Source organism: Trichosurus vulpecula, chromosome 1, assembly GCF_011100635.1.
Source record: "Trichosurus vulpecula isolate mTriVul1 chromosome 1, mTriVul1.pri, whole genome shotgun sequence".
Classification (NCBI taxonomy): domain Eukaryota; kingdom Metazoa; phylum Chordata; class Mammalia; order Diprotodontia; family Phalangeridae; genus Trichosurus; species Trichosurus vulpecula.
This window is the reverse complement of record NC_050573.1, coordinates 555,778,056-555,793,331: the sequence shown is the minus strand read 5'-3', so window position 1 is coordinate 555,793,331 and position 15,276 is coordinate 555,778,056. Positions and strand designations below refer to the sequence as shown.

Below are 15,276 nucleotides of genomic sequence, written 5' to 3'. Positions count from 1 at the left end.
TTTGCACTAATTGGGACCAAGCTGTAAATTACGTTTAGCATGAAAGCAATACAACTTCCACATTGAAGACACAGGTTCAGTAATTTAGTCTCCTGTAATCCTCCCTTTTCCCCCAAGCCCCTTTTTGAGCAGAGATGACTGGGAAGACATATACTTAGGGAAGAAAAACTGGTCTGACCTTAGAATTTTGGCCTTTAAGTTCATAGAGTCATAGATTCAGAGCTGGAAAGGACCTTGGAGGCCAGCAAGGCCTACCACATCATCAACTGACTTACTTGTAAGCGACACAGCTTGTAAGCATTTGAGGCAGGATTTGAACTCAGGTCCTTCTGACTCCGAGTCCCACACTCTGCCTACTGCATAGAATCTTGAGACTAGGAAAACTTTGAAGAAGTCATTGAGCTAAACCAATTCCCCATAGCCAATATTGCCCATTAAACATCCAAAACAGATGGTAGTCTTCCCTATCCATAGGGATTTCTGGAATTGAATCAGATTTGAGGATCACTTTTCTCTATATCCATCTGCATGCAGGGATATAAACTTGGATATGTATTCAGGTACTTGAATACGTAGGACCTACTGCACTTTATTTTGCTGGACACTATGTAGTCCAAATTGTATTTGCTAAGCCGTATTCTCCTCTTGACTTCCATAATAATTTCAGACATTCTTCCTATTTATTTCTGTTTGATCCTTCCTTGGTAGCAGTTTCCAAGTTTCTCAGCTCTCCATGCTACTCTGTCTAAAGATCTGTCAATAAACACTTAGATCCCCAAGATGAGATCGAATATCTAAAGGAGCCCCCAAAATGAGAAATTTTGTGACCTGAACAATGTTCTAATTAGGTCAGGGTGACTGGGATTTTTCCCACGGTGCTGAAATTTACTTGTCTTGCTTCAGCAGGCAGGAATAACTAAGTTTAGCAAGTAGCTATCAAGGATATTTAGTTAAAATAGGAAGCTAGACTTTTCCCCTGGCCTTCCAGGTCCCCTTCCCCCTCCCTTGTCCTGTTTCCTCATGACACCGCAGAGTCTGTGGTCGGGGTGGGGTCTCTGTCTTCCTCTCCCCTAGAGCAATGTCCTGTGGCTTGTGTCCTGAGGTCCAAGGCCTCTTATTTCCCCTGTTGCCAAATTGAATTTGTCTTAAAAGAAAAAAGATTTTATAAGGCCTTTTATGCTGCTTTTTGTGGTGGTCCAGGGTACATTTTATGGTATTTGGTTTAGATATCAGAATTTTTAGTGACATCTTTGGGAGTGAATTTCCAAAGTTTCAGCCATTAGATTTTTCTCAAAGTGGGGCCCTTTTGTATATGTAACTTAAAATTACCCAAAATATAAACACACTCACTGACTATTGCCTATATGTTGTCTAATTAAAATATAAGGTCATCGAGGGCAGGAGACATATTTCCGGTTTGTCCCATAGCAACTAGAAGAGCCTTTCACATTCTGCAGAATGTGAATTACATCATAACAGAGGAGAAAAAAGAGACACCTTTGTTCTTGTCTTCCTTGGGGAGAGGGGACAAGATAGAAAAGGACAGAAGTGATGGGATAGCGGCACGGGTTTGGAGCTCAGAATGGACGAGGGCTGAGTCCTGGTTAGTTGTCAAAGATCACTCTGGTCCAAAGCCTCTGGGGCTGGGATAGAAGGGCAAGGGTCCATATTCTGTGCCCTTTGGATGCTGTACCTTTCCTTGGAGCAATCCGCCTGGCCCAATGACATGGTCAAAGATGTGCTGGCCCACATGAACATCCAAAGCTGCAAGAGGGTCATCCAGTAGGTAGACAGATGCTTTCTTGTACACAGCACGAGCCAGACTCAGCCTCTGCTTCTGGCCTCCAGAAAGGTTGATGCCCTGAAGAAGAGGATCCAAGAGATAGGTTGGTCCTGAACATCTCCACGTCTTCCTGTTGAGGGAAGCTGGATACTCTGTCTTGGCTAGCTTCCTGCTGGCCTTGTGCTAAAAAGAAGACTAGCTATGAAGTGACCAATCCTTGAGAAAGACTACGGTCTGGAATGCAAAGGGCTGCTTCCCAGAGCCGTCCCTAAAGGAGAGAAGTCAAACCAAGAACGTGAAATCCCGACTCAGAATAAAGAAGTGAGCACAGTGGTTTCAGGCTTGTGTGAGCTCTCTGAGGAGTAAAGCCAGCAGTTTATAGAATCATGTGAAATGGTGGATTTCTATTAGATCCATCTAGGTGGTATAGAAAATGGAGCTCTGGGTGTGGAGGCAGGAAGACTTGAATTCAAATCCAGTCTCAGACACTAGCTGTGTGACCATAAAGAGGTCACTTGACCTCAGATTCCTCATTTGTAAAATGGGGTATAAGGATAACCTCCCTCCCAGGGTTGTCATGAGGATCAAATACGACAATATTTGTAAAGCGTCTTATGAATGTTAAAGCATCATGTGTTGTTATTCAGTCGTTTCAGTCATGACCCCATGTGGGGGTTTCCTTGGCAAAAATACTGGACTGGTTTGCCATTTCCTTCTCCAGCTCATTTTACAAACGAGTAACTGAGGCACACAGGGTTAAGAGACTTGCCCAGGGTCACACAGCTAGCAAGTGTCTGAGGCTGGATTTGAACTCATGAAGATGAGTATTTCTGATTCCAAGCCCAGGGCTCTATCCACTGTGCCATGCAGTTGCTCCTTAAAACATCACAAAAATGCTAGCTATTATATACAACTTGCTTCTCTTTCAAAAAAAAAATCAACACATACTTTTCAAAGCTGTTCTTAACTGTGAGAAACGTGCACTTTAAGAGAGCTGGAACACTGAGCTCGGAATCCGGAAGACTCATCTTCCTGAGTTCAAATCCAGCCTCAGACATTTACCAGCTGTGTGACCCTGGGCAAGTCATTGTAGTAGCAATTTAGATTTGAAGATCTTTCCCACCCATTAATAGGCCACGTGACCTGCTCACATCAGATGATGCCTAAGTCACATGTGGTGGGAGGAGCTTCCTGACAGGAAAAGGAAGTTAGGTCACAGGAAATGCTGAGAGAGAGAGAGAGAGAGAGAGAGAGAGAGAGAGAGAGCAGTTATGGCTGCTAATGGCCGCCATCGTGATGGAAGACCCCAGCAGGCAGTCATAGAGGCTCTGGGATGGCGAGGCTCCAGGTTGTGAGACCATGTATGGAACGATAGACTGGATAAATGGCTTGTTGGACGTGGCTCTCTCGTGTCTGAATAAATGGATTACTTCTTCTACCTTCTGCGTGGAGAGTCTTGTATACTTTGCGATACAGAACCACACAGGCATTTTGACAGTCATCTACATCGTGATTATTGCCTTACTGACACAATCACTTAACCCAGTTGGTCTCAGTTTTCTCATCTGTAAAATCTGGAGAAGGAAATGACAAACCACTCCAGTTCTTTGCCAGGAAAACCCCAAATGGGGTCAGGAAGAGTCAGACACACCTGAACAACAACTCGCTCTAATCGTCTGTGATCCTGTGGGAGGCTTACCAAAGATCCAACAGCTAGTTAATGGCACTACCTTCCATCCCAATCCCTCTTAGCACTAGTGCCTTTCCTCTGCTGATTCTTTCCTATTTATCACTACACGCTTGGCTTGTTTTTACATATTTGCTTACATATTGTCTCCCCTGTTAGGTTGTGAGTTCTTCAGGGGCAAAGGACCATCTTTTGCCTTTGTTGGTATCCCCAGATCTTAATAAATGCTTGTTTACTGATTGGCTGCACTGGGCTAGAATACAGCTTTCTCAATTCCCAGTTCTTGGGAATTTTTACTACATGAATTTTTTTTTCTTTTCCTCCCTACTCCTGACCCATCATTCTCTATTAAAATAGTCTCATTTTCTTCTTTATTCTCATCATCCCTAGAAATGCTTTACCAAATGATGCCATCAGATATCATTTAGATCATATAGAGGCAACGAGGTGGTACAGTGGACAGAATGTGGGACTTGGAGTCAGAAAGACTTGAGCCCAAATAAAGCCTCATCCACTTAGTAGCTACATGACTCTGGGCAAGTTACTTAACTTTTCTTAGCCTCAGCTTCCTTATCTATAAAATGGGGAGAGTAATGGTACCTCCTCTACTAGTGAAAAGGCTAGGGGGACCCAGATTTGGCTGCCCTAGAAATTGGGAAGACCACCGAGATACGATAGCTGACCTACCTGTTCACCTATCTCCGTGTGGATTCCAGCAGGAAAACTTGCAAGGTCTGGATGCAATGCACAAGCCTCCAGAACTCTGTCTAACCATGGTATATCCAGCTTCTGTCCAAAGCACACATTGTCTTTCACTGAAGCATTCTGGATCCATGCTTCCTGAGGTACATAAGCCACTGAGCCCTAGGGAGGAAAAAACCCCAAACAGCATATATCCCAAGGAGGGCAAAGATTTACAAAGAAAGCTCCCAAATGCATCCAAATATTCATAGCAGCCCTTTGTGTGGCAGTAAAGGAACCGAAAACAAAGAACAGGCTCACATTGAATGAGGAATGGCTAAAGAAATTGTAGCCCATGAATTCAATGGAATATCACTATGCTGCAAGAAATGACAAGCATAAAGATTTCGGAGAAGCATGTGAAGATTTATATGAACTGATGCAGAGTGAAGTGAGCAGAACCATGAAAACAACATATACAATGACTAGCACAATGCAAATGGAAAGAGCCACAGCAGCAGCACCACCAAAACCAAATGCTATGAAGTTAGAACAGATATTAGAAGTCACTTCTTCTGGCTTCTTTGCAGAGCTGGGGAAGTATGAGTGTAGATGAGGTTGCATCAGTCTCAGACTGATGGGTCTAGTCTTGGGTGCCAGGTCATTTTTTATTGATATCTTTGCTTTAAAATTACCTTTATTTCATCATATGTCCCTCCTCACTTCATCAGAGATCTATAGGAAGGAAGAATAAGAAGAAGGAAGGGAGGAATGAGGGGGAGAGAAGGAGGGAAGGGAAGAAGACAGGGAAAGGAGAGAGGGAGGGAGAAAGGAAGGAAGGAAAGGAGGAAGAAAGGAAGGAAAGGAGGAAGACAGGAAGGAATGGGGGCAGGGAGGGATGAAGGAAGTCTAACAAAACTGAGACATCAATTCAGTCTGATGGTTTACGCAATGTTCCACACTGGGTACTATGACTTAAGAAGGACACGGCTAAACTAGAGCATATCTAAAGAAGGATGACAAAGATGATGAAGGGGCTTAAAATCATATATGAGATTTGGCTCACGGATTCTTAAGTGGTATTAGATAAATGGGACTCTGTTATCCAATAATGTTACGCATGGCTGTCCCTCTTTTATGGATGCAGAAAGTGAGGTCTGGAGAGATTAAGTAACTTGCCCAAAATCACAGAGTTAATTATGATGAATCCAGGATTAGAATCCAAGGCTTCTCATTTCCAGGCCTAAGTTTCTTATGGGAATTCTTGATTACAAACAAAGAGGCCAGAATATCTTTGGTTGGAGGCTGAGTTCCTACAACTTCTTTTTCCAGGATATAGAGAGAGGGTGTCTGTGACCTTACCTTAACGTTCACATATCCCTCCAATTTGGACAACTCCCCCAGGAGCGCTGACAGCAATGAGGACTTCCCTGAACCCACTGAGCCAACTACAGCGAACAAGGAGCCCCGTGGCACAGCCAAGTTTATTCTGATAAAACATGGGGGAAAATAAAGAAAAACACGGGAATGGGAGGTAGACTCCCCTGGTGAGGGATCATAGGCTCAATCTAGGAAGACAAAATGAAAGTGTTAACAATCCAAATACTGATTCATGTAGACTTTGCAGTTTGAGGCCTGCCTCTGGACCTGCCAAAGAACAACCAGGAGTGGTGATCAGATAGCTCTTCTTCCCAACCCACGTCCCACCATTTGTTCATCCACCCACCACCTACAATCACAATCACTTAAGTTCAACAAGAAAGCAATAGGTGCCTACCAAGTACAAGGGCCTCATGGGAGGCATTGGGAATAATGCAAAGACAAAAATGAAAAACAGCATCTATTTTATGAACACACATATATTTCTCAGCCTTGTCTTTCCTCTCCATCACGATCACTTTCTAACCATCCTGGGAGATATATGGCAGTGCAATGACAGAAACAAACTACTGTGACACACCTATGCTAGAATCAGGGGTGGGGAACCTGCAGCCTTGAGGCCACATGTGGCCTTCTAGGTCCTTGGGTGTGACCTTTTGAGGGAGTCCAAGCTTTATAGAACAAATCCTTTTATTGAGGGGATTTGTTCTGTGAAGTTTGGATTCAATCAAAGGGCTGCGCTTGAGGACTGAGAGGGCTGCATGTGGCCTCAAGGCCACAGGTCCCCCACCCCTGTAGATGTACCTCTGTTTCCTGAAATAGTAGTGATAATGAGTGATCTCTATGAATGAGGCCCAAATCCCCTCCCTTTTCCCTCCCTTTTGGGTTTGGGCATTTATATTATCTGTCACAAATTATCATGACTGTCCCTAGGAATGCAGGCCTGGAGAAAGGCCCAAATCTTCCCCCACTTTTCCCTCTCTGATGGGTTTGCTGCACTCAGCAAGTGGGGGGGGGACACAACGGTATCTGAGATGTTGAATAAACATGAGCCACTGGCTATGAGCCTTATTCATCCTCTCCAAACTGTCCTGACCTTAAGCATAAGTAATAGCTGCCCCAAAAGGGATGCTGGAAGACATTGGAAAGTCACTAGCCTTCTTTTAGGGGACCTCTAGTAGGGAAATCTGGCGGCTATAACTAATCTGGCAGAGCCATAACTAGGGTATGGTGATTGGGGCTTTGTCCTCATGAAACAGCAATTTAGAAAGCATAGGAATTTAATATATGTACTTGTCAGAAGTTGAAAATAGCTTGAATTAGCATCCAATTAAAATGAATAATTTGGTAAATAGGAAGCTACCTGTTGGCTTCCATTGTGAACACCCACCTGTAAGCCACTACAGTAATGATTTAACTAAATTAATCTTCAATAATGAATAATAATAAATAATGAATACATAGCAAGATACTTTTTTCACATCATGAATTATAGGGTCTATCTGGGAATATAGGGTTTTTTTATGTTATTTTCCCTGGGTGCCAAAACTTCCAGTTATAGTTCTTGTCAACATTTGCTTGTTACCCATCATGGTTTCACTTCTTTTGGCCCGTTTTTTCTTCCCTTATGAAGGGAGGTTTGGCAAATGCTGCAATGAAGAGACAGGCTCAACTGCCTGCTTTCAATGCTTCCTTGAGATCCATTACAGTAGAATAAGATAGAAATGGCCAGAAAGTATAGCTTAACATATCCTTATCAAAACGGAAACAAACCCCCAGAGCTCCAGAGGGTAAAAAGAAGAAATAAAATCGCTCACAGGTTCAGGAGAGGTTTGGAGGTGAAAAACATCACTCTCTATCCCTGGTATGTTTTTAGAGTGAAAAAAAGTTTAAAAAAACCAACAGTTCTATACCTTTGAAGGCAGGGAGAGCTTTCCTGAGACCACGCAAAGGTGCCATCTTGGACAGAGATGCATTCCTCCCCTGTGACACAAAGATGTCTTTCAGCTTGGAGAATCTCGTTTGCACATTATCTTGGTTCTTTAAGTCCTCTTCCCCCTACCCATTCTGGGTCACTTACACCAGTGACTTGTCCCTGAGTCTCAGTTTCTTCATTTGTAAGGGGTTGGACTCAGTGGCCCCCAATGTCACTTCTAGTTCTCTATTGTTTTTTTATTATTATTTATTATATCTTCCTCCGGAGATAGGGTGAGGAGATTTGGGCTATGGAGAGAGAGGATGTTGGGATACTTTCATTTGGTTTATTATAGGCTCTGGTGAAAGGATTGGTAAGGGATGGATATGTGGAATTAGGGAAGAGGAAATGAAATCAAAGGCTTAGCTAACAAAAGGCTTTGGCAGCTACATGTGTTTATATCTGGCCTCTCAACCCTGACTGCCCAATATCTAGTTCTTAGTGAGTCTTCAAGAAATGCTTGTTGATTAAAGTTTGAGCTGTTGTCAGTGAATTTCACTTCTCCATGCCAGCATAGACATTACCAGGAGTACAGAAGATTGTTTATGTCTAAGAAATCTGCAGAGACATATAGAGGAACTGGACGAAGAGGGTTCACTCTAGTCTGTAAAATGGAGGAAATAACTCCAGGGGAGCATTTTGCATCCTTCCCAAGGATCTACTAATAATGTAGGCAACAGGGGACAGAGGAACATAGTATTCACTCGGATACTTGTGGAAGGTTATCACAGGGGGAGAAAAGCTTGGGGAAGAAATGAAATGTCAATAACCAGGGCAGTGTCATGTGTTGTAGGGTGCGCTGTGAACCAGAGAAATCTTTCCTTCCCTGATGATTCAGTACGAGGGTCATAGGATTATGGACTTAGAACTGGAAAGGACTTTAGAGGCCATCTAGTTCATGGTCATTCCATCCGATGTGGAATTTGAACCCTTCTCTTCCAGGCTCTAGGGCCAATACTCCATGTACTGCTTCTCTGGAAGTAGGAAATTACTGCCAGATGACTCTAGCAATTTGTTTCATTTGGAAACTTATGGCAGTAGGTTCCTTTTTGGACTTTCTGATGGTAGCTAATCTCACCGAGGAGACTATCTTACTTAATTTCAGGGAGCCATAGATCTGTCCTATGCCCAATAGAACTGAAAAGTCATCTCATTCTCTTTTCCAAAGGCTATACCAAGCCACTGCTTCCAGCAATGACAGCCAGAACTTCTCTGCTGGCATCCTCCTGAGGCCTAAGGAAACACAGAGGTTCCCCTTCCTGCCCTCTGGTTTTGCCCCTTGGCAAACATCTCTAACTCCAAAGAACTCTGCTCACTGATGGTGAATGAAGGGAGCAGAACCAGGTGCACATTGTACACAGTAACAGCCACACTGTGTGATGACTGACCTTGATAGACTTAGCTCTTCTGAGCAATGCGATGATCTAAGGCAATTCCAAAAGACCCATGATGGAAAATGCTATCCACATCCAGAGAAAGAGCTATGGAGTCTGAATGCAATCGAAGCAGACTATTTTCTCTCTCTTTTTTCTTTCTTGTGGTTTTCCCCCTTTGTCCTGATTCTTCTTTCACAGTGTGACTAATGTGGAGATATGTTTAATATGCTTGTACATGTATAGCCTCTATCAGATTTCTCGCCATCTTGGGGAGGGGGCAGAGGAGGGAGAAAAAAATTGAAACTCAAAGTCTTATAAAAGTGAACATCGAAAATTCTCTTTACATGTAATTGGAAAAAATAAAATACTTTTAAGTGGGGGAAGAGGGGAAGAAGTCTGTTCATGAAATTTCCCAAGATTAAAATGGGCATGTTAGTTAGTTGGAAAAGCTCAACTATCATTGGATTTTCCACTACTCTTTAATCATAACACCATTTTTGTGTATTTGTCTTGGGTAAGGAGTTGAGGAAATGAAGAAAAATGGCAAATAAAAAGAACTGTTTGAGATCCCCAGGGAAATAGAAGAAACTAATTTGTCTGGCATTCAGCAGTATCTGGGAAAGAGGTCTCCCACAGGTGAATTTGCCAAACTTACCTCTGAGGTCCAACACTTGAAACATTTAACATTTAAAATAGAAATCATTTTAAAAAGCGTTTGCTTCTGTACATCTTTGACCTTTCTTGATGCCTCAGTTCTCATTATGAACAGTGACTATCGTGACCTCAGGCCTTCCCGAAGGAATATGGGGCTATTATCTTAAATGGCCTCAGACTACAATGCTTTTGGAGGTTTTTGTACCTGCTTCTTACACTTTTTCTGACTCCTCTCTTGCTGTTATATATCACTTTTGGCTGCTGTCAGTAAGACATCATTCTCCCTGTCCCCCTCCCCTCAACTCTAAGGTCACATAAACCAATATACATCAAAGGTGAGAATTGAACTTAGGTCTTCCCAACTCCGAGGATAACTTTATCTATTATGACATGTTGTCTCTCCTTTGTACCTCAAGGTACCTTTAAACAGCTCGACTAGTAAACTTAAAACCCCCACATGGACTTGTAGACTAAGCTCAGTACCTACCTAAGGGGCTTGTGTTAATTGCTCTGGGCTCTGCCTCTTCCAGATTGAGGAAAGCAGCTAGGCGAGCCAAGGAAACCCAGGCCTGGGGAAAAAACAAAACCAAGTTTAATGGTTGAAGACCAATACAACAGGAAAAACATTCTGATGTTTTTCAGGCAAGAAAGAACAAAGATGAAGGAAGTTATTCTTATAGTAAGAACTCCAGGAACCACGAAATCTGGATTCTAGTCTCACTCTGCCTCTAGGTAGCTATGTGGCTTTGATTATGTTACTTCACTTCTCTGATCCTCAGTTTCTCCATCTGCAGCAAGATATAACACAATCTACCTTACCTATCTCATTAGGCTGTTACAGAGCAAGTAAAAGATAAAAGAAGATACAAAAGGCACAAGCCAATGAGGAAGAGATACAAACAAATAAAAACATACAAAGAAATAAAAAGACACAAGCCAATGATGAAAAGATGGAAGCAAATAGAAAAGATACAAACAAATAAAAGATACAAGCAAATAATAGATACAAGAATTCAGTAGCTGTGTTGGTAAGCAAAATGGGCTCTTAGCACTTAGTTCAACAAGTGCCCTTGAAAAGTTTGGTTTGTTTCCTTTGAGTAATTTAGTGTATTTCATTGAGCCTTACTAGGTGCTAAGCCCCAGGCCCAAACCCCTATTTAGGTGTAAAACCTATGTGGGTGTGGATTGGTAACTAAGGTGGGGCCCAAGGTGGGGCTAACTCAGGGGAGGGTCTAGTTTACAAATGAGTTTGAGTGATAGGTTTGGGACATCAGAGGCTCTTAGACCACGTGGGTTTAAGTCGCCTCTTTGTGATGATTTTAGGTCACGTGGGTGAGTCTCATGTGTGACTCAGCCCTGATGCTGAAAAAGATATAAAACCAAGGGGTAGCCTTCTCTTCTTCGGAGCTCTTACCCGTTCTGAGCCCCTGAGCTGAACCTAGATGTTGGTAACTATGAATTGTGTTGGGTCTGTGTATTTGTAATTTGTTTAGGGCTCTCACTCGTGGTGGTGCTGAGGCAGAGACTCGGGGCAGCTGTAGCTAGGAGCCCTCCAGCTTGTAACCCGGATGCTGAGACTTTGTTAAACTCTGGCAACTATGTATTGGGATTTGAATCAGACAAGGTCTGTCTGTTGATATTTGTAATTTGTTTTTATTTGTTCCAAAGTTCAGGGTGCTGGCTTCTTCCCCTGAACTAAGTGAATGATATTTGTATGCTGAATTAAAGTAAGCTTGTCAACCCCTTCATGTAGCTTTCCTTAGTTAAGCAGATCAAAAGAACCTGTGCTTTTGCAGCGTGCTGGCAGCTTTCTGGGTGCTGGGTGGTGGTGGATCTTACACCCCTACAGAAGCTGCTGGCTGGATTGTTGAAACAGTAGCAAAGCAAGCTATTATCTGGTTTTCCACTTAATAAAAATTGTTCTTAGAATCTATCATTATGGAGAAGAAAGGAATGAGGGTAGAGAGGTCCTTGCCTTGGCTGTGGATGAGTTGAGTTCTGTCTCTGGAAAATGAGCTAGTGGCCAGCGCTAACATATATGGACGGATGGCATGGATGTTCATGAAACAAGCTTTTGTGGTCCTTTCTCTACCCCTCGTAATCAATGTGCTCCTTACCTTTTCTCTTTTCTCTGTTATGTCTTACTCAATATTCCATTCTTCTTCCCCCTCGTTATTTTCTTTCTGAAACTATTCTCTCTAAGGTTACTAATGGCTGCCTTACCATCAAATCTGATAGGCCTTTTTTTTTTCAGTTTTCATTTTCTTTGACCTCTCAACATATTGACCTCTCCCCCTTCTCCTTTAATATTCTCTTGGCTCTTGACTTCCTCTTGTGATTCTCTCATATTTCAGTCTCATCTGTTAGCCCCTTATCCTTCTTGCACCCCCTAAATATGACTGTCCCCCAAAGATTGCCCTCGGTCCTCTTCTCTTCTCTTTATACATTCGTTCTTTTAGCAATCTCCTTTACTCCCGTGACTTCATTTGTTACCTCTATGTATCTGAGCTGAATGAGAGAGCCCGCCTGGCTCTGTTGACCAGATTCATGAGTTTCACTTTAAGAAAATCCTAGATGCAAAAGTCTGAGTTAACAAAACAGATGACTATGAAGATGACTCCCCAAATCTGTATCTCTAAGCCTGACCTCTTCCCTTCAAGTGATAATGTCCTATTTCTAACTGCCTCTTAAACACTTCTGCCTGAACATTCTACCAGCACCTTAAACCCTAATCTATCACAAACAGAAATCTCCCCCCAAACTTGCCCCTACCTGCAAATCTTTTGTGTCTATTAATGGAAAGGGATTTAAGACTTCAATGATGACTAATTCAATAAGCGCTGAATTCTAAGTCCCTTTTCCTGCCTATCTCACCTGGAAGATAGAATTGATGGAAAATGGCAGGAAAGCCTGGGCCCTGTTGAGAATATTGATGACCGTCAGAGCCACAAAAGCTTTTTCAGCATCCAGGATGTGCTTCTCATCTGACAGCGCATAGACAGCAAACATGACCAGAGAAACCTTGGAGAGACCCCCAGACTTTCAGTGAATGGAGTTATACAAGTAGAAATTCTTCATCTTATCTAAGTTATCAGGCCTGTCCTGGGGGAACCTGGGAGAAGATTGTTTTATCTTATGTAACCTATTCAGGAATAGAACCAGCCTGTATGTAGGCACATGTCTACATGGTATTATGCCAGCAGTTGGGGGTGGAGTGAGGTAACTATTCAGTTGTCTTCAGTCGTGTCTGACTCTTTGCAGCCCCATCTTGGGTTTTCTAGGCAAAGATACTGGACAGGTTTGCCATTGCCTTCTCCAGCTCATTTTACAGATTGAGACAACCAAGGCAAACAGGGTTAAGTGACTTGCCCAGGGTCACACAGCTAGTAAGTGTCTGAGGCTGGATTTGAACTCGGGAAGATGAGTCTTCCTGACTCCAGGCCTGACCTTCTATCCACTTTGCCACCTAGCTGCCCCCAGAAGGTAACTAAGTTACCAGAAATGTGGACAAATGGAAGGACACCAAAGACACTGTGAAGAGGAATCCAGAGTTCTTCAAGGCCTGAAGCTCTCCTCTTCGGATATTCAGGATCTTCTCCATAAAAGCTTCTTCCCAGCCATGTAGCTTGATGATTTTCATGTTCCTGAGGACGGAATCCGTCAGCCGGGCCCGATGATCTTTGTGCAGCATCTGTACCTCCTGAAGTAAATGTGAGGAGAACATGGGGAAGTGTGAGGCAAGATCATGGAGATCATGACTATTAATCTGGACAAATCCAGTTTTCTCAGGGGGCTCTGAGTGAGAGAGGTGGTTCCACATGCAGTTCAGGATATCTTTTACCTGAAAAAAATGCTCACTAGTGATAATGAAAGAGCAAAAATCGCACCGGGAGAGGGTAATGAAGCAGGTAGATGGCTCAGTGGGTAAAGGGCTGGGCCTGGAGTCAGGAAGACCTGAGTTTAAATTCGACCTCAGACTCTGACTGTGTGACCCTGGGCAAGTCACTTAACCCTGTTTGCCTTTATCCCCTGGAGAAGGAAATGGCAAACCACTCGAACATCTTTGCCAAGAAAACCCTAGGGACAATAGGGTCCATGGGTCATAAAGAGTTGGACATGACTGAACAACAAAAGTAGGAGTGGTTAAATCTGTTTTCAAAGATATAAAGCATTAGAAGGAGCCTTGATAATGCTTGAAATTTCTAAGTTTGTTTCTTGCAAAGAGGATAGAGGGCCAGCCTTGGAGCCAGGAAGGCCTGGATTCAAGTCCCGCCTCTCTCGCATACTGGTTGTGTGACTGCATAAATTACTTAACCTCTCAGCTCTCTAGTTACTTCTTGAAGACTACAAGTTGCAGAGAAGGTGCTGACCTACACCAGTAGGAGATTCCTCACCCAGGAGTTCCCTACACCAGTGAAATGGTAGGTTCAGTTCCTGCTGCTCTAAAGAGCAACATGGCATAGATCAAGGGTCAGTCTGGGAGCCAGCGAGATCCAGATTCAAGTCCTTACCTCTGTCAAATACTAGCTGTGTGACCATGAGTGAACTGCTGAACCTCTCAGTGCCCCATGAAACCTCCCCTGGGAAGCAGGGCCACCACCAGCCCTGGGGAAACTCCTCACAAACCTGAAAATGGCTCCTCTTCTTGGTGATGACGAAATTCAAAGGAAGAAGGATGAGAAAGACGGCGATGGCTGTCAAAGCAGATGTGCCTAAGAGCTGAGAAACAGGAAGACATCAGATCTGTTTGAGGCACCTAAAAACTGGAAATATCAGGATTATTCATCTTGCTCACAATTTGCAATTTATAATAAAAGAAAAAGACTCAGTAGCTCAGAAATGAGGCAGTGAGAAGCCAAGCCCAAGTCCCCTCACAATTCCCAGATCATCAGAGTAGCAGATGAAGTCCAGATGCGGTCTCAGGGAGATGCTTATTCACAGAATAAAGGAGTCCTTAGATTGCTTCTTGTGGTTGCTGTTACTCTTCAGTCGTGTCCGACTCTTCATGACCCTGTTTAGAGTTTTCTTGGCATAAGCTGCTGGAGTGGTTTACCATTTCCTTCTCCAGCTCATTTTACAGATGTGGAACTGAGGCAAACAGGCTTAAATGATTTGCCCACGGTCACATGGCTAGTAAGAGTCTGAGGCCTGATTTGAACATAGGAAAATCAGTCTTCCTGACTCCAAGCCTGGTACTCTATCCATGATGCCATGTAGCTGCCCCTTAGAATGCTACAGAAAATATGTAATGGACTGAGGAACTGAAGATCTGGGTTCTAGTTCCACCTCTTAGCACTTATTAGCTTTGTGACCTTAGGCAAGTCACGTACCCTATCTAGACCTCATTATTCTCATTTATAAAGAGGTGTTTTATCAACTGCTGTTCAGGTGTGAGATATCCATCCTTTTTACCTCTGGGCAAATCATCCCTGGCAGATAGGATCCTGAAATTCTATTCACAAATATCTCTAAAGAAGATTCCTCACACTCTTATAGTGACTTTAGCTTTGGTTAGTGAGCATCTCTCCTTATTTCTATGACCCAGCCCTAAGATACACGTGAAAAATCTAGAAATATTTCAAACACTTTATCATTGCCTGGGAATGGAAGCAGGGACTTCAGTTCGGTTGATGCAATGGTGCCACCTGTTGGCCACGTGGAAGGATAGCCTGGCTTGGCCCTTCGTAAATGAATAGCAAGTCAGGGAAGTGGTTAGGGAAGGTGTAAAAGAGAGTGCCAG

At 43.2% G+C, this 15,276-nt stretch overlaps 1 protein-coding gene across 5 annotated transcripts in view; it reads right to left on the bottom strand.

Moving 5' to 3' along the window:
* The window catches only part of ABCC6 (ATP binding cassette subfamily C member 6), a 76,909-nt gene that overhangs the window by 32,158 nt on the left and 29,475 nt on the right, over positions 1-15,276 (bottom strand). For 3 of the 5 annotated variants that reach the window (XM_036741763.1, XM_036741762.1, XM_036741764.1), the window contains exons 11-18: positions 14,163-14,255; positions 13,033-13,236; positions 12,411-12,557; positions 10,024-10,105; positions 7,445-7,514; positions 5,514-5,640; positions 4,158-4,334; positions 1,694-1,861 (exon numbers count right to left, since the gene is read on the bottom strand). In XM_036741763.1, the coding sequence (XP_036597658.1) occupies positions 1,694-1,861; positions 4,158-4,334; positions 5,514-5,640; positions 7,445-7,514; positions 10,024-10,105; positions 12,411-12,557; positions 13,033-13,236; positions 14,163-14,255 (1,068 nt within the window). The remainder of the gene's footprint in view (positions 1-1,693; positions 1,862-4,157; positions 4,335-5,513; positions 5,641-7,444; positions 7,515-10,023; positions 10,106-12,410; positions 12,558-13,032; positions 13,237-14,162; positions 14,256-15,276) is intronic. The other 2 variants (XM_036741766.1, XM_036741765.1) reach the window with 2 other exon arrangements.